A 24,364-nucleotide genomic window follows, 5' to 3' on the forward strand; every position below is an offset into this window, starting at 1 on the left:
GCAATTATTCAACATACATATATATATTTATGTGGGGGGTGGGGCGGTGGGTGAGGGCCCACCCCCAAAATCCTTTCCTTTCCTTTTTTTTTTCTTCTCTTTCCTTTATATATATATGTATGTATATATATATATATATATTTTTTACTAATGTATATATCATTACATATATATATAATATTATTATTTTATTTATTAATTTAACTTTTCTTAAAATATCCATTACGTCCTTCCTAATTTCTTAATTAATATAATTTGTTCTCAAATATTATAACGAGCTCCAATTTAACCCGTTCAAGTTTTATTATATTCCAATTATGAAACATAATTTATTTACCAATTAACTAAATTTTATAAAAATTTATCAATTAATCCCCCAATTATATATTATAATTTTTGGGGCGTCAGAAACAGAGCAGGGTGCGAGTCCCTGGGTCAAGAAGTTTATGTATGTCGTGGTAAGGTAGTTACCATTAACTTCCTGATTTGAAGGTTATATATTTCACTAATAATAGTTGAGTACATGACATAGCATACCAATCGTTAGATCTGGAGAAATCGATATGTCATCATCCATATGCCCAGATATTGAGACATTTTGACCGAAAACTGTGAAGCATCGAAATATGAGATTGGGCCTTTATACGGATGGATATGTACTGTATGGATACTATGACACGACTTACTCAAGTTTTTTAGTGATTTTGAAGTCGTATTAATCTTCTCTAAGGGACGTTTATGAAGTTCGAATGCATATTCCTAGCATTGGTGATTCTTGGTCCACCAATGAACTAATAATTCATGATGCTTGCAAACCTTCTCTCCTATAGCATATTATCCAAATGGAGTACTGCAGATGTTAAGGATTCTCTAGTATGTACGGACATACACAAATATTGCACTTTAGCATGACAAGAAGACTTTTTACTTTGATTACCACAAGCAGTTCTTGATGCTTGACCATCTGTACTAGAGGTACAAGATACCACTCAACAAGAATCGATCGGAGAGGAAGATTAAGAGATCTAGGCTGACTAGAGTTGAGATATGTCGTTGTGTGAGTCGGTATAGCACAATCATTGAAAATCCTTTGACACAACAATTGGGATAATACATCCCCACTTGTGGAACAAGAGAAACATCTTCTAGGATTTTTCATTGTGGTACGACTTGATACGCCACAATCATGACTCATGCATATTTAGTAGAATGTAGATCAAAACATCACCAACAGTATCATGAACATCAAAAACTAAACAAAGGACAATCTCAATAAGAGAAAAGGATTCAGAAAACATATGCAATTGTTTGGAACTTGAGGCGTAAGATTTTTCATAGATTGTTAGACTAATTAACAAGCGCGATGGTGATTGGAATAGCTCGATAGTTGCGGAGACAACGGGACATCCTAGTTCGCTATTTTTTTTCATATTCAAAATTTTTAAAACTCTAATTTTTGCTTAAATTCTTTTTCGTTTCTGGAGAATTTTCGAAAGTTGGTCAAGGAGAATGTCTCCCAAAGTCTGCGAAAGTCGATGAGTTGGCTGCCAGAGCGTCACACGAGGATGAGTTGTGATTGACTCTAGTAAGCCGATGAGTATTTGGGATGGGTTACTAGACCCATTCCTCATTCAACGATCACTCGAAGACGGTAGCCACAACTATAGGTGCTAACCCTAAGTCTGTGCAAATTCACGGGCAGAACGATGAGCATCATCACCTCAACACACCATACAATGTAACACATGGGGATCTCGTAGTCAATAGTCACTAATTCAACACCACCGATCCCCTAATCGCCCCTCTGGATGATGAAATGGTACAACAGTCGACACATGACCCAGATGTGATGATGATCATGTGGCCACTGAGGTAATTATTTTTATAATATTTTCTTTAGTTCAACAATTTTACAAATACTATATTAATTTTTTTATCTTAGTATCAACTGAAATTATTTTCTACAGTTTGAATTTCATATTTGTACTGCTTATTGTCATTTATAAATAAACTTCTAAAACTAATAAAATTTATCATTTTTGGCATAATTAGAAAATGTTAAAAAAAATTGTTATGGATTTGGAACGTCCTCTACAATCACAACAATTCAAATCTATGTCTTAGATTATCACAAAAATAAAAGTCATACCGAAATTCCCATTTGAAAAATTATGAATCGAAAACCAGTTGCAACACAAATGAGAACTATGAGCATAAAGCTACCACAAAATTCCATTTGGATAACTTGCACAATTCTCATCACTATTTTTGTGGCGGGATCCAGCTACGTTCTTCCGGTTGTTCAATGCCTATCACAAAATTATAATTGTGATGCGTTTCTTATTAAATCCATTGCAATTATTCGTTGCTACAATGCATTTTTTTAAGTGAATAATATATTGGAAAACCACATATAGCTCTTACCTGGTCTATTTTGTATTGTAGTTGTGGCATAATTATGTAAACTAGCAATGTGACAATAGATACTAAGTCTGAGAATGAATTTGAGTGATTATAATCAAACTTGAGTTGAATTTTTCATAACTTTTGGCGAAAAGATCAAATTTTCCATCATCTTTATATACTTGTATAAGTTATTTGGAGTCTTTGGGATTTTATCCAATTGGTAAAGAATAAGTCTAAAGCCTGAAAAATATTTCAGGTTCAAGTTCCATATATATTTTTCATTTAGTCTAATTTATATAGTTGATCACTCTAAGACAGTTATTCGGAGCCAATGAGAATCTCATATTTAGCAATATCGAATACATACATATGTATTTTGATAAAAGTTTCCAACCAGACCATCTGAGAATGAAGCTAGGCGAAGAATATTAAGCTATAAATTGGGCAAAGGCATCAGCCATCATCTGTCCAATATGAACTTCGCCTTCCGTGCTGAGATGCAACCCATCATACCCGATCTTCATTCCCTTTGCATCAACACATTTCACGTTTGGAAGGTCAATTCCCAGCTGAGCTTTTCTAATATCATCTATATAAGGCCCTTCTCCTGATGCCAATGCCACCTGTACCAGAAATAGGCAATCCCAGAAAACACTTATGGAATTTATTGTAGATTCATATGCATCTTTTGTTTCCTATAGAATATATTTTTAGAATTAATAGATGACGTATTTTGTGTATACGTAGGTTACATATATTAAATTTTTATAAAAGAATGGTATATTTATTAAGTTCAATACAATTTGTAATAAAATATTTCAACTTGCAAAAACAACAACAAATCGCAAATTCAAGTAACCATCATACCTGGACCACAGGTAGCTCAGGTAACTTCAAATCAAATCGAATGTCGGTAAAGAACTTTGCCAACCTCGTCTTATATAATTTAGCATCCTCTTCAGAACGTGTGTCACTCTCACCTTGGTACCATAGAATAGCCCGAATTATTCCTCCACCCTGCAATGCTGCACGAGCCCTCGACATGAGTTGTTTGTAAAGTGGGCCGCCACGCCTCCATTCACTTATCTGTGTTCCTCCAATGGCGCAAGGAACAAGGCCGATTTCCCCAATACTTAAGTTCTTCTTCAAAATTGAATTGGCGAATGCTAGCCCGGGCCCTATCCCACAAGCTTTTAGGTAATCTATGTCACGGTGGAGCGGAGGTCGAGCCTCTTCCCATTTATTGTCGGCATTGAGCCGAAGGATTTTTGGACTTGATTCGCATTCAGGAGGGACATACCCATCCCACATGCCGGACTTCAGTCCTCCTCGGCCCGCCATATTGCTCTGTCCAGCTAATATGAATATGCTTTTGCCTTGTGAGGCATTGCTGTCGGATGCATTTTTGGTGCTGATCACCAAAGTGGAGCAAGACAAAAGCACTAACCAAATTAGGGAAGACATGGCTTCCTTATGGAAAAGAGCATGAAAATTGAGGCTGTTAATTATCCTTTCACGTGGGGTATATATAGACCAATATAGATCCCGATTTAAAAGGAAGAAATCTTGTAAGACCACTTCTGCACCTATAAAAGTGGAGGGACAACAACTTTTCAGCTATTTCTTTTTGAGAATCCTACGCCAGATATTAAGAAGTACATATACAGTTTTGCTTCAATATTGCGAAGGATTTGAATAGTCCCATTTCTATTATCTACTCAATATATTAAAGTGCCAATTATTTGAGAAAGTTTTTTCCTTCTTTTTTTTTTTAAAATATTTCTGATTTGATTGATTTAATATTGACTGTAATATTATTTTAAAAGATATATAATAATGTAATTAGTACCTCGTCTTAGTTATTCATTATTTAAGTAGGGAACTCTTGAATCTCCGTGGGCACATGCACTGATAGGACTCTACAGCAGAGTAGGGAAAAGGCAACCCAACAATGTTTCTCAAGCTAAAATGTCTATGCAAGGAGCATTCTATTTGAAATCTTGCAGCTATACTTCCTAAGCCCAAGTACAAGGAGGTGCCCCCCCTCCCGAAAGGTAGCCCACTAGGCCAAGACTTGTTGTGCCAAAAGCAAGGTATAAAGGCCATAAAATTGTTTAGCTTAAAGGCAATTTTCGTCCCTTAACTTCAAATCATTCTCGTTTTAGTCCCCTAAGTTTGTAGGATTCCACTTCGGTCCCGTAAAATTGAAAAAATCTCAATTTTGGTACAAATTTTGTTCAAAAGTTGAGTCACTCATCGGAAAATATCACATGCAAGGCAGGTAACTTTTTAAATTGGGGCTTGCATTGTGATTGGCTGAAAATAAAAGGCTTAAAGGCAATTTTCGTCCCCTAACTTCAGGTCATTCTCGTTTTAGTCCCATAACTTCAGATCATGTCTTCACCACATCATCTTTTTTAGTCAATCACAATGCAAGCCCCAATTTAAAAACTAACATGCCTGACATTTGACTTTTTTCGATGAGTGACTCAACTTTTCGATCAAATTTGTACCAAAAATGAGATTTATTTTAGTTTTACGGGACCAAAATGGAACCCTAGTAACTTAGGGGACGAAAACGAGAATGGCCTAAAGTTAGGGGACAAAAATTGCCTTTAATCCAAATTGTTTCTTCTCCTAACCTAGTGTGTCTAAGAAGTTATCCCAATACTACAAGCCAAGTCATCTTACAGTAGGGTGACCATCTCCAGATAAGTCCAGATCCCATGACTCTTTTTCTGTTACAAAGCTAACACTTCCCAAGTATCTAACGCCATCAAATTTGCGACAACTAACCCTCTAAAGTTGCTCTATGGGTGCCTATAAATTGGGACATAATGCTGTCAATTTGGTAACACAAGCTATTACACTCAAATCTCAATCTTAGCACACTTTTGGCACTCCACAGGATTTTCTTCACTTTCATACTATCTCAACCACCATTCTCACTTTGATCCACGTTTCCCATTTATTTCTTCAGTAAAAATTTTACTGATTTAAGAATTGGAGTGCTAATCTTTATTTTATAGGGTTAGTTCTTATGTAATCTTAGAACTTTTGTGAAAGCCTTTCGACCGTTGTGGTGCTGGAAATTTCGTATGCATCAAACATATAATTAATTATGATAAATTAATTCTATAGATTCTCAATGTATATGCTTATAATTATGTTAAAATGTTATGAAAATTGAGGAGATGGATATATGAGAAAAACCTGCTCGAAAATATAGGAATTACATAGGAGCATGAGGATGCTACTTAGGATTTCATTAATTGGGCTAAGGATCAATAAGCACACATGGACTATGAGAAGATTAGATACTCGTGTCATAAGTGCAAGAATCGTTTGGCCAAAAAAGATAGATACGGTTATTTTCTACTTATGTAAGAAGGGTTATACTGATGGATATAATAATTAGACTGCATATGGCCAGGCAACCATGATTGAGTATTATGATGATCCACCCACACTGGTTCCTTGCTTCAACAGTTGATGCACATGACATCGTAGCACACTAGAGTGATTACTAGAAGATGAATTGGGACTAAAGAATGTTTTATAATGCAGCTCGGCCATAATTTTATAGTTGCGTGTCGAGCATGACCCTAGCCCGAGCTAACTCCTCGACTACTAAGGTTGTATGCTTCAACAATGATGATAGGCACATGATGTGGCATGCTAGCAATCATATAGAGGAGAGCTTGATGTTTCATCGTTCTTATGTAAAGTGTGGAGGCATTTCAACTAGATGCACCCAGATTTCGTCGTGCGACCACATAATGTTACACAGAGTTTGCTCACCAATGGGTTTGGGGTGTAGGGGCATTACAATCACACGCACTCATGTTTGTCGGTAATCTTAACAGTGTAGAATCTTCGACCATTGGTGCGTATGAAGTTTGAGCAATGTTCTTGATGTTGTTGATCCCTAGTCCGCTCAATCCAAAACATTTGAGCAATCTGTACATGCAACCGTTGATCAGTGAGTTGCTTTAGTTGTGGCATGTGGTAGACATAACACCATGCTACAATCTAGGCATTTCTAATGTGTGCAGTGCTATGATCATGGGCACGGACACGGCACCGTGGACAACGCACGACATGGACACAGCGATACGGAAAATGTAAAAAAAATAGGACACGATACGGCACTGACACGGCTACGTATAATATACTTTTATCATATATATTCTTGATTTTTCATAAAACTAAAATATGTTATATGAAAACTATTAAGATCAATATAAAATAAGCATGTCTTACATCTACATTTATCAAATGTGACTTAAAAAATATATACATAATTAGATTATTTTTAAGAAAACGCAATGAAGAATTTTTAATAATTTAAATTGGTTAAATTATCATGAACATCTATCGAATTTTCAGTAATTTCATCGTAATATTTTTAGTTTAAGAGAACTGAATTAGATCTTTTTTTTTATTAAGCCTAAAATTTAGTTTTTCTTAAAGACAACCCAAAATATTTTGAAATTATAAAAAAAAAATTCAAAATGTGTTGGACAGTCCTCCAAAACATGTCGGACATGCCAACAAGCTTGTCTGTGATGTGTCCGACGCCGTGTTCCATTTTTTCTTTTTTTTTTTTAATTTTGGGCACGCCAATACTGTGTCCTACACGTGTCCAAGCCGTTTTCGAGCAGTGTCCGTGTTTGAGACGTGTCCGACACTGCATTGAGTAATTTTTTGGATTATCCATGCATTATAGGTGCGGTGTTGATGTGGCTAATGCATGGCTTCCCTGCCCTTGGAATAGCGTATAGATGAAGTATAGCGAGTATTATCGAGTTCCCTAGTTTTATGGATGACATATGAGCATTTTGTCTATAGCATAAGAGGAAAGCATGCTACTTGACTGCCCCAAATACTTCCTCTCTCATGACCATCGGTACCGGAGAAACAAAAAATCCTTCAATAGAAATCTATAGGAAAAGATAGCAAGGTCAAGGCTAACCAAAGACGAAATTCATCGACGTGCGGGGTGATATAATCCAAATGTTCATAATTCGTTGACAGACCAACCAAAGTACAACATCGAGCACAAGTGGACGGAAAAAACATTTATGGGATCCTCAATAGGAGGGATGCAACTGATACGACACAACTTTGATGTCATGCACATTGAGAAGAATGTATTTCACAATATCTTTAATATCATCATGGACATCAATAGGGAAACAAAGGACAATATAAATGCATGGAAATATTTGAATACCATATATAACAACTATGTAAGTTGCTCATGTAGAGGTTTGGATGGAAAAACTTATCCAATGATTAGGTGTGGTGGTCAGAATGACCAAGCCAGTAATTACCTTGTAAAGTTCGATATATATTTTTTATTTTTATTTAAATTATGTAATTGATCATTCTAAGATACTTATCCGGAGCCAATGGGAATCTTATATTCAACAATATCGAATACATACATATGTATTATAATAAAAAAATTCCAACCAAACCATTTGAGAATGAAGCTAGGCGAAGAATATTAAGATATAAATTGGGCAAAGGTATCAGCCATCATCTGTCCAACATGGACTTCGCCTTCCGTGCTAAGATGCAACCCATCATACCCGATCTTCATTCCCTTTGCATCAACACATTTCACATTTGGAAGGTCAATTCCCAATTGAGCTTTTCTTATATCTTCTATATAAGGCCCTTCTGCTGATGCCAGTGCCACCTGTACCAAAAAAAGGCAATCCTAGAAAACACTTATGGAATTCAATGTAGATTCATATGCATCTTTTATTTCATTTAATATATAGTCCATGTGCATAAAGTATTTTTTAAAATTAATAAATAATATATTTTATATGTATGTAGGGTATATTTATTAAATTTTTATAAAAAAAAATGGTGTATTTATTAAATACAATACAATTTGCAGTAAAACATTTCAACTTGCAATAACAACAGATCGTAAATTTCGAGTTATCATCATACCTGGACCACAGGCAACTCAGGCAATTTCAAATCAGATCGAATGTCGGTGAAGAACTTTGTCAACCTTGCCTTATATAATTTAGCATCCTCTTCACTTCGTGTGTCGCTCTCACCTTGGTACCATAGAATAGCCCGAATTATTCCTCCACCCTGCAATGCTGCATGAGCCCTCGACAGGAGTTGTTTGTAAAGTGGGCCGCCACGCCTCCATTCACTTATCTGTGTTCCTCCAATTGCACAAGGAACAAGGCCGATTTCCCCAATGCTTAAGTTCTTCTTCAGAATTGAATTGGCGAATGCTAGCCCGGGCCCTATTCCACAAGCTTTTAGGTAATCTATGTCACGATGGAGTGGCGGTCGAGCCTCTTCCCATTTATTCTCGGCATTGAGCCGAAGGATTTTTGGACTTGATTGGCATTCAGGAGGGACATATCCATCCCACATGCCGGACTTCAGTCCTCCTCGGCCCGCCATATTGCTCTGTCCAGCTAATATGAATATGCTTTTGCCTTGTGAGGCATTGCTATCGGATGAATTTTTGGTGCTGATCACCAAAGTGGAGCAAGACAAAAGCACTAGCCAAATTAGGGAAGACATGGCTTCCTTATGGAAAAGAGCAGGAAAATTGAGGCTGTTAATTATCCTTTTGCCGGGGGTATATATAGATCAATATAGGTCGTGGTTTAAAGGAAACTATCTTGAAAGACTACTTCTGCACCTATAAACATGGAGGGACAACAACTTTTCAGTTATTTCTGTTTAAGAATACTACGCCAGATATTAAAAAGTATATATGCAGCTTTGTTTCAAATTGCAAAGAATTTGGATAGTTCAATTTCTATCATCTACTCGATATATTAACGTGCCAATTGTTTGAGAAAGTTAATTATTTCGTTCTTTTTTTTTAATTTCTGATTTTATTTATATAAGAATGTAAATTAATTTAGTACCTCTAACTAATTAATTGTTACTTAATAATTAATACACCTGTATATGAAAATGTTAATTCTTTAACTCTATTTATGTATATACATATATATATATATATATATATGAAATTCCATCTTCTTATTTTTTCATAAACATTAACAGAATAAATTTATATATAACTTACAAATTTTGTATGTACGTATATTATGTTTCTATTTTGAAAATAAAATCACACATATAATTAATAGAATCTTTCATTCCAAAGTAATAAAACGAAGATGGATGACAACTTTGAATGTATTGCATTTGGGATATGTGATTAGAGAAAATTGTTGGATCTATTTTTTTGTTGATATCACTATATTCTCATGATATAATATTTTGCTTGGGCGTATTTGTGACATTTTAGGTGATTTCATAAGAAAAAAAAATAAAGATAAGTTGCATGAAAATAGCTAAACTTTGTGAAAGATCCAGAAATTCAGCCGATATGAATCCAAGATAACTCGTGACCCATGGATTATCAGATATTCAGTTGATAGAATAGCAATATGTCTAACCATCACGCACAGGTGATTAGATATGCGGTGACGTAGAAATTGAAGATTCCCCAACTTAATTGCTGATTTAAAATGTTATGCCACGGAAAAGGATAAGGCGTCAAGTATAAGGAGATGTACAAAAGCATTTTTTAGTATCTTCCGCACCAGGGGGCGAATTTGTAAGGACACAAACTTAATGTCATGTCTACTGAGGAGAATCTATGAGGCTTGGTCAATAATCTTACTGTGTAATAAGCTACTTGCAGGCACATGCATACCTACTGGCTCTAGGCCTTGATAAGCCGCTTTGTCTACGCACTCATTTCTTACTGGCTCCGAACCTTAATGAGCAGCCCTGCTGGCACACTGATTACCTACTAACTCTGAGACCTAATAATCTGCCTTGGCACAATCATTTCTTGCTGGCTTCGAGGGCTAATAAGCCACCCTGCTGGCATACTCAGTTCTCACTTCTTAAACCCCTAGCAAGTCGCCCTTGGTTTGCACATTCCTGCTCATTTTGTAGGCAATAAGCCCTACTAAAATTTCCTTTAGTAAGCAATTTAAGCTGCATTCTTTTCAAATGCTTAGCATCTTTTTGCTTCTTGTTAGACAAGGTTACACTCTATAACTTAAGTAGATAAAAATTCCAATCACGAGAACAAAGTCCTGGAACAGGTGTAGTCCACATGTTCAGATAGCAGCCCATAACTTCTTCAGGCTAAGTTATTCTTACTTGTCTGGTACCTAGTAAAGATGTGGTATTACTTAGATAATTTTTTTGATCAGACCTATTAACTAGCACTCCTTATGTCAGCATTTATTTCCTATCTATGCAAAACATACATCGTGGGCAAACGCATATTTTAAAATAACCACAAACATAATCATCCAAAAGCACAACAACAGGAAAAACATTCATACAATGAAGGGGGAAAGAATAGAATGCAGAGCATCATAATGCCATTAGCAAATGAAAATATTAAGCATACACCCTAGCATTTATAAACCTCACATAGAAGTACCTAATATGCAAAAGTTAACTTTTTTGTTTTACCAAAAAAAAAAAGAAAAGAAATAAACATGTTCATCTACCAATAGAAGAATGCAGGTTTTCCACGCTGGGAGCTCACTTCACAGAGAAGTCGCATCCTCCACCACTTGACTTGTAAGATCCAGTGGGATGGGATCATCTCCAACAGTAGGACCCTCCAGTACCTCAGCAATATCTTCATCATCTCGATAAGGAGTAGTAGCCAGGCCAACCCTAGCATCTAGGATGGAGATAGCTGGGGGATATCCAACATTTCAAAATTGTTGAATACAGGTCTGAAACCTATGGAAAGAATAGTTCAAAGCATAGTCAGACAGTAAGCATCGAAATCTGAGAGACTTCTTATACTCCATTAGATGAATACTCCAGAACCCATCTAGCATATATTTTCTTTCCTTAGTCCTTGGACAAGTGCAAATTATCTCCTATCGCACCTGCTGTGCCTTTTGCACGACCTGCTCCAGACAAACATGCAAGCTAGTCACCTCCTCTCTAAGAGGATGGATGCTAGCAGTATCCTCCACGTACAACTTGTCCCTCTTCTTTAGGGTTTCACTCAGATGATGATTAGCTTGCTCTAGTTCCTCTACCCTCTTGAGAGAAGTTTCAAACAAGGCGTCTCCCCACTCAAACTAGTTGAACAAATTGCCTCCCAGCACAAATGTATGCACAAATTCATACACGTCAAAAACTTTTATTACTCTCACTAATTATATGGACTCTGCTAAGACAAGCACTGAATAAGTTAACGGCTAGGGCTCTGGGCAAATTGGCCACATAAGTCCTATCCATATGAGGCCTAGCCCTAGCCAAAAACTCGGCAGTCCGACTGCCATCACCTCGCTCGAACAACAAGGAATGAGCCTTAGGTAGGGACCAGTTCAGGATGAACATTTTGTTCATCGTTCTTTCCTCAACTAGACGAGGGATCATGTTCGTGCACCAGGACAGGAAGCGGGAGGGACCAAAGAACTCAATTGGCATTTAGCTCTTTCTAGAGGGGTTAGAAGTAGGTCAGCAGGGCACTTATTCTTAGGACCCTCCGTGGAGGCAATACTAGCAGGTGTGTAGGGAGGACTCTTCAGCAAGGTTCGCTCGGTGTAATGTCCAGCACCAGAGGTCTACACCCTATCTTGCAGCAATTTTTAGAACATTTTTCCTAAACATAACAAGTAAAATGTATTAATTTTTTTCTCAAAACTCCTTTGCGAGTAGAGACCAACAAATACAAAAAACTGAAAAAAGAAAAAATGAAGGACAAATAGGGTATACGAATTTGGAGGATCAAAAGAAAAAGGTTCAGGCAATCTAGCAAGATCTGGAATGCAACTGGTTGAGTGCGACAGAATATTTCAACTATTCAGGAGGGTTGACAGCCCACATCTGAGGAAACGCCTAAGGTGTAGGTGAAGAAATAAAGAAAAGTGGCATTTGTATTCCTTCACAGATGATTCAGTAGGGAGAAATTCATCTTCCCCTCTAGAGGTGAAACAAAAGGGCCCTACCCTTTTGAGCTTAAAAAAAGAGTAAAACTGAGCGGCAGATGGTGTCTCTCCTAGATTCTTCACCAGAATATAAAAGTGGAAAAACAGGCTAAAAGGCTTTGAGACTAACCAATTTAAAGGAACATTGAACAAAGCAACTACACTAATGGTGGTGGTGGCGGTGGTGGAGCAGCCGCCGAGGTGGAAAACTGCTGTAACGGGTAAAATGGGGGGAAAATGGATGAAAAGTGTGGTAAAAAAAGAGAAGAAAAATGGTGGGGGTGGGCGGATATCAAATAAAAACTCAAGTATCGACAATTATGGAGAAAAAAATGGAGAAACTCAAGTATCAACCGAAGCATTTGTAAAAGCTAGAGATAGATATCTATTCGACAATTATAGAGAAACTCAAGTATCAACCGAAGCATTTGTAAAAACTAGACATAGATATCTATTCGACAATTATAGAGAAACTCAAGTATCAACCGAAGCATTTGTAAAAACTAGGGATGCGCAAACCGGTTAACCGAACCGAATCGAAATGAATTTTCGATTAACGTTCGGGGTTTTCTGAAAATCGAAAATCGAACCAAAATTGATCGGTTTGGTTCGGTTAAAAACCGACCAAATTCGATTTGTGCGGTTTAAAAATAAAAAAATTATTTTTTTAAAATAGTAATATATATATATATATATATAAATAATTGTGATATTTTTTCAATTTTATTCAAAAATACAAATACCAAAATACCACAATTAAATTCTAATTTAATAGTACAAGTCACAAGTCGTCGGTCCTTTCTTTTTTTTTTCTTTCTTCCGCTCACTCACTCAGTCGTCGCCCAAAGACTCTTTCTTTCTTTCTTTTCTTTCGTTGTTGGTCTGTTTCTCACTTCTCTCGTTCTCAGTTATCTGTTCCACACTCAATCAACTCAAGTAAATTCTATCTATATTTTTATATATATTCTATAATTAATGTATATTAATAATATAATATTAACATATTATATATAAATATAAATAATTATATAATATTAATATGTGTAAAAATATATTTTATTTATTATATTATTTAAAATTTTGATTTTTCAGTTCGGTTTGGTTACCAAAAACGATGGCTATAAACCGAACTGAAAAATCAAAAGTTTAAAAAAAAGAAACCGATGACTGGACCAAAATTTTTGGTTCGATTTTCGGTTCGAACCGAAAATTTGATTGATCCGGTTCGGCCAGTTTAACAGTTTTCTGCATACCCTTAGTAAAAATTTATGTATCAATTTAATATTTATGAAGAAACTCAAGTATCAATTAGATCATTTATAAAAATTTATGTATCAATTTGATAGTAGTACCAAAACTCAAATACCAAAATAATTTTCTACCAAATTAAATGCTAGTGAAGTAGGTGCCATGTGAGACGTGCGAGTGGAACATGATGGTTGACTAGTTGGTTTGAGATGACTTTCCTTATCATTTTTATTAGTCGTAGTGACACGTCGTTTTTGTGTGCATATAATAAATAATATTTTATATTTTAAAATATATTTATGAATAAAAAAAATTATACAAGCCACACATCGTATTTCTCAAAAGAAAAAGAAAAAAAGAAAAAGAATCAACTTAAAGGTATTATTGATATAATAATAAAATTAGTGTTGTATGGTATAAACGCCGTTTATGAGATAAAAAGGCATTTTCTTTTTATATAATATAGATTATTTTTTAGGATAAATTACAATGAACTCTCCTGAAATTTAGCATCATTATGAATACCCCCTCATTATTTGGAAAATTACAAATACCTCTATAATATTTGATAGAATTATTTAATCATTAAATAGAGGTATAAAATTGTAACTATGCCCTTACTGAATTTGTTTTCTATTTTAATAAAATGAAAAAATTTGTAAAAAACGGACAAAGTGGATGAAAAAGTTTGAAAAAATTGAATAAATTATCCACTTAATCAATAAAAAAATAAAAACTATTTAATAAATAAATAAAATTGTAAATTTTAAGTTCCAAGGATATTTTAGTTAGTTTATCAAGATGGATAGAAACCTAACAGAGACTAACAGAATGAGCTAATTGTTAGATGTGCGTTAAAATTAGGGGGGAGGGGGTGGTTGGTAATTTGTCAAACAATAGGGGTATTCATAATTATGCCAAACTCATAGAAGGTTGTTATAATTTACCCTTTTTTTTAATTTTCCTCTTTCGATAATTAAGAGGGTGTTTGACTAAGTTTTTTTAAAACATCATATAAGTTCCTACACCTTATAAGATATTAAAACTTATAAGATGTGAAAACATCTTATAAAATGTTAGGGTATTATAATAAGGTCTTTTATTGATAATAATGACTAAAATGGGCATGATACTATTAGAATCAAATAAGTGGTTATTTGTTGACATATTTTGTTTTAAAAAATTTTAAAACACTTTTATAGATAATAGCATTAGTTTAATTCAAAATAAAAATTTAATAGATAATCTATTTACAATAAAAAAATAATAATACTAGTCGAATATTAATTTAGATATATAGTTTATATGGTCTTTGTTAATGCAGTGATTAATTCTAGTCGTATAATTTATCATTTCTTGAATTTTTATTTTTTAATAAATATAATGATAATACCAAAATTATAATAATTTATTATTAAATAATTGAGTATTTTTACTTTTTTGAATGTTAGAAAAATTAAATAGTAAAAGTAGTTTTTTAAATCCCAGAGAGATAAAGAGTTTGTGTGTGTCTGTGTGTGTGTGTGTGTGAGAGAGAGAGAGAGAGAGGAGAGTGTGGAGTTATTTAATAATTTATTATTAAAAAAATTATATTATTATAATTTTATTTAATGTAATACAAAAACATGACAAGTCGTGATTTTATATCACGACTCATCAATAAATAAAGCAACAAAAACCAAAAAAAAGCCAAGTCGCGATCTTGGATCGCGACTTGGCCTTTTTCCTTTTTTTTCATTTAAATAAATTTTAGAACATATTAAAATTCAAAAAAATATAAAATTAACATTGCATTAATTTAAAAAATTACAATTAAGGGTACAAATGTAATAGTGTATTTATTTTGTACAATTGTAAAAAATTACAATGAACTATATAATTATAAATATAAAAAATGTCCACCCGTTCCACAATTCCGTCTGTGGCGTTGACGCCGAGATCTTCTTATTTCCTCGCCCACATTTTTAATTGGCTCATTTTGCACCTCATTTTCATCACCACCGAACCGATTTGATATTGTTGCGGAACATGACTCCACATTGTCACGATACGCACCAAATGATGAAAATGGAATTGGTGAAATATTATATCTTTGTGTATATGGTTGATTAATATCAAGACCAAGGTCAAGAGAATAATCTTGTGTTTGGTTTGGCATATATTGAGTCGATTGAAACCATTCGTCTTGAGACGGTTGAGGCATGTAATAATCTTGACGCGGTTGAGGCACGTAATAATCTTGAGGTGGATATAATGTAGAAGGACCAGCTATATCCACCCCAATATCATGACGTTCAACTGAACCAATAGACATTCGGCTAGAACTTCTTCTTTGCCTGTGGGATGTTGTAGGAGCATCATCGGATGGAGAAGCAATTGTTGTGATTGTTGGTTATATCTTCCTTGATAATATGTAACTCATGTTCAAATCTATCCACCAATTGACTATATCCTTTAATATTTGGTGGTCTAGATCGACATAAAGTTTCAAGAGCATTCACCTCATTTGCCTGAAAATTGTAGAAAAATAATGAGCCTTGTGTTGTTAAAAGAAAAATCTAAAATAAAATATGTAATATTATATAACAACGTACCACAACTTGCAACATAGGTGCTTCTCCAGGTTGTTACCCGCTTTCCACACGTCTATCAGTAGATGACGATACGAAATTTCTTGTTATGTTGTAGTACCATTCCCAAAAACCTCGTTCTGTTTCCCTTCTATTCGAAATGGGTGGCCTCTGTACAACCGTGTCATATCGTCATTGCCATCTAGTGATATATTGTATGTGTTGCAGGTACCAATCCGCGCCCGTGTGATTTTTACGGGAAATCTAATGGAGGCTCATTTTGCCTCATTCCGAATTGGCGAACAACCCGTTCGGGATGATGCATTTCAACTATCGCGTACAATGGACATGATGACCTCCACAACTGGGGGTTCAATTCATCAGCGTAAGCCATAATGACATTCGAGTCCATGTCATATGGTTGCTATATGAATTGTAATAAATACAAAGATGTGAATTAATACGCATTTAATTCATGGTATAAATATACGTATAATATTAAAAATAAGTTACCTGGTCCGCTTGCATCTCATCCAATATTTCTCGTATGACTCGGACAGTTCCCCGTACTATGATGGTGAAAGTGTGCTGACAATTCCAAGTAGCACCATATGGTGCTGCTGGGAGCCAGCGATTGTTGTCCATTTGGACTTGGCCCATAAATAGTCACTGGACACTAAGTCCAGGACAAAGTGGTGTAATCCGTGACCATGCCCAAATCTGCACGAACAATACAAATATATATTACTAATGAATATTTATAGCAAAAAAATTGTGTAAGAGTTATTAAGTAAATTTTACATGTAACAATTGCAGCGCGCCACCAAATTGCCACTTTGCCTTTTGTGCTGGCATTGCATAATTCGCGATATAAAAATGCAAGCACAGCACTTCCCCAACTATAGTTCCTCGCTGTTTCTATATCTTCTAATTTTGAGAGATATAGTAATGATACATAGTTACCTGAGGAATTTGGGCACATCAATCCCCCCAATAGAAGTAATGCAACAGCATGGGCATACTGGATGACGACATCGTTGGGGAGTTATAAGTGATCTCGACCGCCGCCAAATGAGATGTAATTGCAGATGTCTGTAGTCTCGAGCCCTTCAATGCATTTGCATCCGGGCTAAAGCCTAAGTAAGTAAGGCAATATTCCTGCCATTGTTGTGTTGTGCGGTCGCGATCAATTCCAGTCACCGGCTTGCCATCTATTGGTAGTGCCCATATTATTTGAATATCTTGTAAGGTAATTGTGGCTTCCCCTACACGAAAATAAAAAGTGTGCGTCTCCGATCGCCACCTCTCCACTAATGCAGTGATGAGGTGTTGATTTAACTGAAGGCCTCCGCACCTGTAAACTCCATAAAATTCTATTTGGTGTAGGATTTCTTGTACACGCTCGAACATATTATTTTGGTGAAAATGAATCCAAAAGCTACCATCCGCACGCTTTGAAATTAGTACGGCATATAGGTCACCTTCAGGAATATCGCCGGACCTATGTTGGGCTTGTTGAGATAATGCAGTCCCATCACAAGGCCCGTAAACTAAACGTCTATCCATTTGTACGAAAAAATTACTTTGTACGATAATAGGTACTCCCTCTTGCTTTTGTAATTGTCGACGAAGAATCACATTTATCTTGAAAGTGGTTTCTTAGACAATTGAGCATACACATTATACGGGGGCAACGGAGTATCTGCCTTATTTCTAACCGCCATGCTGGTATCACAAGAGATGTACGTGAATGTCCAGATTTCGTGCCACCTAACGGCGTGCACCGGTATTGCTTGCGGCATGTGTGTTCCAATTTCAACAGTAAACACAAAAATGTTGTGTTGAAGAATCTTTGTTGGAAAGCTGACTCTGAATATCAGATCAGAAAATTCAATTGCATTGTGGAGGAGATAAAGAGCCAGAAACAAGAGGCGTTTCAGTGGTTAGATAGGATAGACAAGGAAAAATGGACAGCATCTCATGATGGTGGATGGCGATGCGGAATTCTGACGACAAACATGTCGAAATGCATAAATGGAGTATTGAAAGGCGCTCGCCCCAATTGCTAAGATGACGTTTCAGCGAAGTGTCCATTATTTCCGTGAGAGGTTAGCTAGAAGTTCTATAATGTTAGCCAACAACCAATTGTGGACGGATTTTGCACACAAGATGTTCACACGTTGGCATCAAAATTCTGTTGAACATACAGTCACCAAATACCATCTGTTCCAACAGACCGCCTCGGTTGTTACAAGACGTCGTAGTGGACATGGAGTCAACACCCATGTTGTCAAAATTGCGAACCGAGAATGTTCTTGGGGCAAATGGACTTAATTTGATATTCCTTGCAGTCACGCTCAAAAGGTATGCACTGCATACATGATTAATGCTGCATCAATGGTGAAGGATTATTACGATATAATGGCTTATAAGAATACATATTCTAAGTTATTTAACCGGTGCATTCCAAAGATTATTGGGATGTATCGGGATTTGAGTTGGTCCACGATCCTACTATTCGCATCTCTTCGCGTCCTAGTCGAAATCAAACAACACGTATTCACAACAAGATGGATTGGGCGCTAACGCGTGCACGACAACAACCCCAACAAAGAAATTATTCAACAAAATCAGATATGCCAGTACCGGGTTGCCAGGACTAATTGTATACTTTTTGTATTTTTCACAATTGTACATAAATATACACTTTTACATTTATACATTTAATTGTAATTTTTTAAATTAATACAATATTAATTTTATAATTTTTTAGATTTTAATATGTTGTTAAAAATTAATTATATAATTAAATTATACAAATTTATTTAAATATATAATAAATATATTTATACCTATATAAATTACAATATATATAATGTATATATACATATATACATATATATAAGTTACAATATATATATTATATAAATATGCATATATATATGCATATATATATATATATCTATACTAAAAAAGCTTACCACACGGTCAGCCTTTTTAGTGATCACAAGGTGGTGCAACAGCCTTTGATTAAAGGTTGTTGCCAGTCTTCTTTAATTTTTTTTTAAATAAAAAGTTGATCCCTTCGTGTATAATAGCAGGCATCAACGCGTTCACTCTTCGCCAAACTCAATCATGCATTATTTTTCAATTTCTTGCTAATTATGTCTACTTCATTTTCTCGAATTCAAATTCTTTTGCATTTTGGAGGTGACTTATGCAGCGATGGATGGTCTCTAATCGCACTGAAGTTTTTGTGTATTTTGAGAGTGTGCATATTATTTGAATATCTTATACTCTTGAATATCAGGAAGTTTTTGTATATTTTGGGAGTGCCTAACGCATTTGAATATCTTGTACTCTTGAATATCAGGAGTACAACTTCAACGGTGCGGAAACTCGTCCAAGTATGATGGCCACATGCTCCAAGCCCTATCAATGAATACGGCTTTAGGGCCATGAGTGATCGATGGATAAAGCCATCATGAAGAAAGAACTTATAGTGCTCGACCGATTCGTTTTTCGTTACTCCTGTTGCAGTTGATGGTTTTGTGTAACCTGGTAAGTGAACTGTCGGTTCGGTGGTGATGAAAATGAAGCGCAAAATGTGAGCGAGTGCAAAATTGTAATTTTTTACAATTGTACAAAATAAATACACTATTATATTTGTATCCTTAATTGTAATTTTTTAAATTAATGCAATATTAATTTTATAATTTTTTAAATTTTAACATGTTGTTAAAAATTAATTATATATAATTACATTCTACAAATTTATTTAAACGAAAAAAAAGGAAAAAGGCCAAGTCGCGATTCATAATCACGACTTGGTGTCGTGATTTGATAGTGATTCTGGATCTCGACTTGGCTCTTCTTTTGGTTTTTCTTGCTTTATTTATTGATAAAAATCACGACTCGTCATGTTTTTGTTATTACATTAAATAAAATTATAATAATATATATTTTTTTAATAATAAATTATTAAATAACTTGGAGAGTGTGTGTATGAGTGTGATTATGTCAATGGGGATATTTTTATCTTATGACATTAATTTTATATAGTTTATAAAATCTCACAAAAAAAAGTTAGAAAAATTAATTTTTTTTTTAAAAGCTTATAAGATTCAAAATATCTTATTTTGAAATCTTATAAGCTCTTTAAAAAAAAAGTTATCAAACAATTTATTAAAATTTATAAACTCTCTAATATTTTAAAATATTTTTAGGAGCTTATAAACTTAGCCAAACTGGCTCTAAATTTCCTTTGAGGTCTTATTCCACTCTTCACGGACATGAAGAATCAGCTTTGCTTTTCTCTGAAGCCTATTGTTTCCCCCCTTTTTCCCCTTTATGGCACACACTTCACTCATTCGATACTTCAAATTCTTTATTTGCCACACCGAAACACAGCCCACCTTCATTTGCATTCCTCCAATTAACTCTGTATATTTAAGGATCTGATGCAATTTATTTATTTTTAATATTATAAATTACATTATGATAAAAGAAGAGTTATTGTTTATCGTCTTGTGCATTTTAAAGTGCACAATTTACGTCCCTTCGTAGGGAGTTAAATTGCTTCATTTTTCTGTCATTTTTCAAAACACAGAAAAATAAATTACTTATTTTTTTCCATAAAAAATAATTTATTCATTTACAATATCCCGGGCGATTGCTTGTTACTTGACACTTACTTTTTTCTTTCTTGCATATTTTATGTGCACTAGTTACTTGAAAACATGGTTTTAAGAAATAATTTAAAGGAGTAAAGTGAGGAAAAAACATGGCAATTAAATTAATTCTTGCGTCATTTCTTATATTGTAAAGGGTTAATTTAGTCAATATAATAAATATATACTAAAGGTTCATCTATTCCATTTAATATTAATAGTAGGAACACACTCGATACACGTACTTTAAATATGTATAATGTTTTTTAATTAAATGTAACTGGAAGGAATATAAGATGAATAACTAATCAAAATCAATAAAATTAATTCACTTTAAATGTGTATGAACAAACACTTATTGATAAACCTACTAGTTTTTTAATGGAATAAACATATTTGAGGTCATTTTAGTCTATGCAGGGATGTTAATGTGTAGGGTAAGATCCTATCCAAACTCATAGATTAAGATATAGACCCAGACTTAGACCCAAATTCAATGAATATTATTAGTCTCAAACTCATACCTTAATTCAAATATAATAAATATTATTAGATCCAATCCAGATCCAGACCCATTACAAAAACATAGATTGGGTCTGAATTGGGCTCTATCCATCAGTATCCATGGGTCTATGTATCCAATTTGAACCAAAAAAATATATTTATTTTTTTATTATTCAATTAGATTATTTTTTTTTTCCGGTAAAGGTAATTTTCATTAAGTAAAAAAAAAGTACAATAGTATAATACAACTTGCTTAATCTAAGTGATTTCCTCGACAGGCCAAGAAATCCGCCATAAACGGTAAAGCGCACAAGTGGCAGTAGGCAATTCTACACTAAGAATCCTCTGCTGCACATCTCGAACCATCAGCGCACCCACAGTGCGTGTATCTCTATGTACTCCATCAAATCACCTAATGTTGCGCTCACGCCATATATGGTACACACACGAGGCCAAATGAGCACGTTAAGCCGTAGAAACATAGTTTTGCCTCTCCATCTGCGAGTAACCCATAAGACGTCAGTAGCCCAAGCTCAGTTTGGCCAATCAAACTGAAGTGTGGGTCGAATCACCCTCAAACAGCCACGCGAATAAGTGCAATGAAAAAAAATATGATCATGGGTCTCATCAGCACCATCAGAACAAAGTACGCAGGAACTACTAGGATGAGTCAACTAAGGCTTATCCATAGTAGAGAATCTACCAAGGATCGTCAGCCATAACACAAAAGCATGTCTAAGGGTTTTGAAACGGCACAACAATAGTGAAGACCAACCTACCTTGGGCCCTTCACCCTGTAGTGAACGAATCATCATACCAACTGTTAGTTGTGTATCTCTTGACCGCCAAAGGATACAATCAACCCCTACATGGATGAGTGAAAGGAAATGCAAGAGCTGTAGGGAGTGAGTGTCAGTGATAAAGGGCCAACACCATTGCCCATCTAGAAGAAAAAATCGCAACCTTGTCCATCTCCCTAGTGTTTGTAAGTCGAGGGCCCTACGAGAACTGCTCGATGAGTGGACCAAGATAATGCCATGGATCGTGCCATAGCGAAAAAGTAGTTGCATCCCCTATAAAATAATGAACAAAAGGCCGGAGAAGTGGCCGTAAGCGAAGGAGTTTCCTCCAACCCCAAGAAACCCCTTGCTCAGGGACCGTCCAGATAATAACCTTTCTCAAGTGTGTATGATAGATCCAATCAACCCAAATAGAAGCTCGGTTTCCGTGAATAATCTGCCACAATTTGAGTCTCATAAGTGCGCGGTTAAGAGTAGAAATATCTTGAATCCCTTGACCACCTTCATCAATAGGACGACAATCCCATGCCACCTTTGCATACCCTCGAGCAGATGATCCCTTCCATAAGAAGGTCCTTAACCATTTTTCTATCTCTCGAATGATGCCTTTGGCTAAAATAAAAGCGGACACCCAATAGATACTAAGGGCAATAAAAACAGATTTAATAATCTGTACTCGTCCTGCATAAGATAAAGTCATGCCCTCCCATCCTTTGATGCGCTGATCCAGTTTTAACAGTAAGGATCGGCAATTCGAAATAGTGAACCGTGATGAGCAATTAGATTATTATTTATCAATTGATTTAACTTCAAGTGGACAAGTTTAAAAAAATTAAGACATCATAACATTATTTAAAGTGTAATATTTTCATAAGATTATTTTGTAAATAATATAATTAAAGATATATTATTTAAAAAAAATATATAAAAGAAAAGCTATTTGTAGATTAGTCTCAATAACTTTGAATTTAAAAATAAATTTAATTAGTATAATTTGCAAAAAAACTAATTCAAAAAAAAAAGTGGGTCTGGGCCTAATAGGACCCAAATGCTGGGTCTGGTTGGATCTTGAGATCCATGGATCAAGATTTAATGGATTGGGTCCAGTCCGGGTCTAAGTTAATTTATTTGGGTCTTGTTTTAGTCTAGGTTGGGTACGGTAAGTTTCTACCTATTGACAGGTCTAAAACTATGCACATTGTGCTGACTACAGTAGTTACTATAAGGTCCGCCCCTTAATATATAGTATAAATACAGATATACACAACATATGCACAAAGATTATTAATATTTATTTTATTTAGAAAAAAATTATGCACTTGCCACGTATATATATATTAAATAAAATAAAAAATACAACATATAACTTGATATACAAATATAATCTACTTGATTAATAGTACATATATATATATATAAATGTTGATTCAATTCTCCTTTTTGAGTTTATCTCTCCTGTCTCTGTTAATATGAAGAAGAGAGTGGCATCTGAGTATGATGACACTATTTGAGTCTCCAAGACAATGACAGCCCAACCTGTCTTCCCGATTGAGAGTGTGGCCACTCCTACAAGGGAAAGGGCTGTTCTGGATGGTGAAACTTCCTCAACCACCACCAACGACAAGAACAAATTAATTGTCATGACTTGCAAACACAGCTATGTACTGCTTTCATTTAGCGAACTAGAATCAAGTCTTGTAAATGAAATTTTGAGTGATTCTACTCAAGTCTAAAGCAAATTTTCGACCAATTTCAACATATAGATCCCGTTCCAGTTCGCACTAAAAAGCAAATTTTCGACCAATTTCAACATATAGATCCCGTTCCAGTTCGCACTAAAAAAGAGATTAATGCAATTTACTACTGCGATATTATAAATGACCAATTTATATTTTTATGAAAAGAAAAATTAATAATTTATCTCATGTGTTTTTTAAATTGAAACAATTTACTTACCAGTATAAGAAGGTTATAGATAGTTGTATTCTGAAAAATATAAAGAGATAAATTACGATTTTTTTATTAAAAGTAATTTGCTCAATTGTAATATTGTAGGAGGTTGCTTGCATTTATCCACACTAAAAAATAATTATTGGGAGTCCGTGAAGTGACACTATATGTAATTATGAATATTTTCGTCATAAATTCAAGTCCCACGTATGTATTTGTTTTACCGACACAAATGA

General features: G+C 34.8%; 2 protein-coding genes across 2 annotated transcripts; both read right to left on the reverse strand.

The window, feature by feature from the left end:
• Positions 1-2,643: 2,643 nt before the first annotated feature.
• Positions 2,644-3,900, reverse strand: LOC105155523 (putative carbohydrate esterase At4g34215). The gene is made up of 2 exons (XM_011071413.3): positions 3,274-3,900; positions 2,644-3,029 (listed from the first exon to the last, which is right to left on the reverse strand). Exons 1-2 carry the CDS (start codon positions 3,868-3,870, stop codon positions 2,835-2,837), a joined length of 792 nt encoding a protein of 263 aa, XP_011069715.1. The 5' UTR covers positions 3,871-3,900; the 3' UTR covers positions 2,644-2,834.
• Positions 3,901-7,797: 3,897 nt separating this feature from the next.
• LOC105155522 (putative carbohydrate esterase At4g34215) lies at positions 7,798-9,003 on the reverse strand. Its single transcript, XM_011071412.3, has 2 exons — positions 8,377-9,003; positions 7,798-8,113 (listed from the first exon to the last, which is right to left on the reverse strand). The coding sequence occupies exons 1-2, from the start codon at positions 8,971-8,973 to the stop codon at positions 7,919-7,921; spliced, it is 792 nt and encodes a 263-aa protein (XP_011069714.1). The 5' UTR covers positions 8,974-9,003; the 3' UTR covers positions 7,798-7,918.
• Between the last annotated feature and the right edge of the window lie 15,361 nt (positions 9,004-24,364).

This window comes from Sesamum indicum, linkage group LG2, assembly GCF_026168435.1.
Source record: "Sesamum indicum cultivar Baizhima isolate 11 linkage group LG2, ASM2616843v1, whole genome shotgun sequence".
Classification (NCBI taxonomy): domain Eukaryota; kingdom Viridiplantae; phylum Streptophyta; class Magnoliopsida; order Lamiales; family Pedaliaceae; genus Sesamum; species Sesamum indicum.

Excerpts from the sequence above, each read along its gene's own strand:
- LOC105155522 (XM_011071412.3), bottom strand. The coding sequence starts at position 8,973 with ATGTCTTCCCTAATTTGGCTAGTGCTTTTGTCTTGCTCCACTTTGGTG. Across the intron at positions 8,114-8,376 it reads CTGAGTTGCCTGTGGTCCAG|GTGGCACTGGCATCAGCAGA; the intron begins GTATGATGATAA and ends TTTTTGGTACAG.
- LOC105155523 (XM_011071413.3), bottom strand. The coding sequence starts at position 3,870 with ATGTCTTCCCTAATTTGGTTAGTGCTTTTGTCTTGCTCCACTTTGGTG. Across the intron at positions 3,030-3,273 it reads CTGAGCTACCTGTGGTCCAG|GTGGCATTGGCATCAGGAGA; the intron begins GTATGATGGTTA and ends TTTCTGGTACAG.